Below are 2,500 nucleotides of genomic sequence, written 5' to 3' on the forward strand. Positions count from 1 at the left end.
CCCTTTCCTCCTCTCTCCTTCTATCTCTCTCTCTCTCTCTCTAGGCCATCGAGCGGCACCTTATCCGTAAGTCTAACAGCGGCCTCACCTTCATCGGCGAGTGGAAGAACGGGCACCTGGAGAGGAAGATGGGTCACCTGACGTGCTTCGCAGGGGGCATGTTTGCCCTGGGTGCCGACGGCTCGCCCGACGACAAGGCCGGACACTACCTGCAGCTGGGGGCCGAAATCGCACACACCTGCCACGAGTCCTACGACCGCACAGGTGAGGAAACACACACACACACACACACACACACTCTCTCCTGGAAAATTGGCTATACTTCTAATGGCGCACAGGGAGGAAAGTGAAGTTTGAACAAGTCTGTTGAGTTATCAGAGGGATTAGTTTGGTGAGGGAGAAACATGAGTGATGGGTGAGTGTGAGACTGTGAGTCAGCTCAGAGTTATCCAGTGAAGGAAACCGCAGAAGGAAGAGAGGGAACTAAGAGAAACAGGGAGGAAAGATAGAGCTCTGAGAAAGGGATAGAGAGGGGGGGGGGGGGGGGGGGGGGGGGAGGAAAGAGCGCTGTAGCCCATTGCTCAGTAGAGGGGGATTATGACAGACGTTTTGGGAGTTATGTTCTCTTTATGTTCATACCACTCCAGGTGTGTGTGTGTTTGTGTGTGTGTGTGTGTGTGTGTCTGTGTGTGTGTCTCTGTGGGCGGGTGGCGTCTGACTGTGGAGACTGTGCGATCCAAGCGTTGTCATGGTAATCCAAGCCTGAAAGTGGAGACATCAGCATGGTTTGTCCAGATCCAGACACACAGATGTATATACCTAAAGACATACACACACACACACACACACACACACACACACACACACACACATATATACACACACTGAAACACACAAACACACCCACTCTCTCTCTCTCTCTATTGCACACTCTCCCAGTCCTGGGTTAGCTGTGGTAGGTCTAACTGCACCCTGCAGGGCTGTGTGTCACGGCGTAATGACTCCCCAGAGACAGCCGAATAAAACACACACACACACACACACACACACACACACACACACACTCCCTCCTGAGCGCAGTGAAAGTCAGAGTTAGAGAACACAGAAAATTGAGTTTTTGCTCCCTCTTCAATAACTCCATATATCCTGAGTTCCAATTGTGAAATGCCTCCTTTACTGTGTGTCTGTGTCTGTGTCTGTGTGTGTGTCTGTGTGTGTGTGTCTGTGTCTGTGTCTGTGTGTCTGTGTCTGTGTCTGTGTCTGTGTCTGTGTCTGTGTCTGTGTGTCTGTGTCTGTGTGTGTGTCTGTGTGTGTGTCTGTGTGTGTGTGTGTGTGTGTGTCTGTGTCTGTGTGTGGCCTTTCGCTGAACACTCTCCTGGTCCTTGTTCATTGTCCTAATTCTTGGGTTTCTTCATTTCTCTCAGTCTCCCTTTTCTGCTTTTATCAATCCTTATTTCTCTCTCTCTCTCTCATCTCACCCTCTCACTCTCTGTCTATCTTTAACCACCATCTCCCTTCCTCCCCCTCACATCTCTCTCACACACCCCTTTCCAAAAGCTTGGAAAGAAAACTATGTGTTTAATGGTATACTGATACTGGTACTAGTGTGAGCACCTGGTTTAAAAGACTGTTAAACCTCAACCACTTATTCTCTTTCTCTGTCTCCCTCACTCTCTCTCTCTCTCTCGCTCTCTCTCTCTCTCTCTCACTCTCACTCTCTCTTTCAATCTTTCTTATCTCTCTCTCTCTATCTCCATTTTGTGTTTAAGCGTACAGTAATGTAAAGGACTTAATGCTGGTTCGGTAAACGAGTGTCTCCCTCTCTCTCCCCCTCGTCAGTGCTGAAGCTGGGGCCGGAGGCCTTCAAGTTTGACAGCGGTCTGGAGGCAGTGGCCGTGCGGCAGAATGAGAAGTACTACATCCTGCGGCCCGAGGTCATCGAGACCTACTGGTACATGTGGAGGTTCACCCACGACCCCAAGTACCGCCAGTGGGGCTGGGAGGCAGCGCAGGTCAGTGAAGAACACACACACACACACACACACACACACACACACACACACACACACACACACACAGACACACACACTATCTGACTTGTTCTTTCACAGGGGCAGGCTCCTGACGTAAACAAGAGATGTGTTGCCCCATCGTCTTGATCCTTAATCTCTCTCTCTCTTCTCTCTCTCTCTCTCTCTCTCTCAATCTCTCTGTCTCTCAGGCTCTTGACTATCATCCTTTATCTTTCTCTCCTTCCATCTCCTTCTCCCACTCTCATTTGTTCGTTGTGGTGGTAATGCTGACTTGTGTGTTTGTGTGTGTGTGTGTGTGTGTGTGTGTGTGTGTGGGCACTGGCTCTGAGTGCTCTTGAGAGGCGAGTGCTTGTCCGTTTCCTGATTGGCTCTTTGTTCTGCTGGGACATTACTGTTCCTCTGCAACACAAACGCCTCCCTTTTGATCAACCAGCAAGCGCGCGCGCACACACACACACACACACACA

The 2,500-nt window shown here is 50.2% G+C and overlaps 1 protein-coding gene across 1 annotated transcript in view; it reads left to right on the forward strand.

Moving 5' to 3' along the window:
* Positions 1-2,500, forward strand: part of man1a2 (mannosidase, alpha, class 1A, member 2) — a 37,782-nt gene that overhangs the window by 28,266 nt on the left and 7,016 nt on the right. Inside the window, exons 7-8 of the mRNA XM_031582897.2 lie at positions 45-264; positions 1,840-2,012. Of these exons, the coding sequence (XP_031438757.1) occupies positions 45-264; positions 1,840-2,012 (393 nt within the window). The remainder of the gene's footprint in view (positions 1-44; positions 265-1,839; positions 2,013-2,500) is intronic.

This window comes from Clupea harengus, chromosome 2 (assembly GCF_900700415.2).
Source record: "Clupea harengus chromosome 2, Ch_v2.0.2, whole genome shotgun sequence".
Lineage (NCBI taxonomy): Eukaryota > Metazoa > Chordata > Actinopteri > Clupeiformes > Clupeidae > Clupea > Clupea harengus.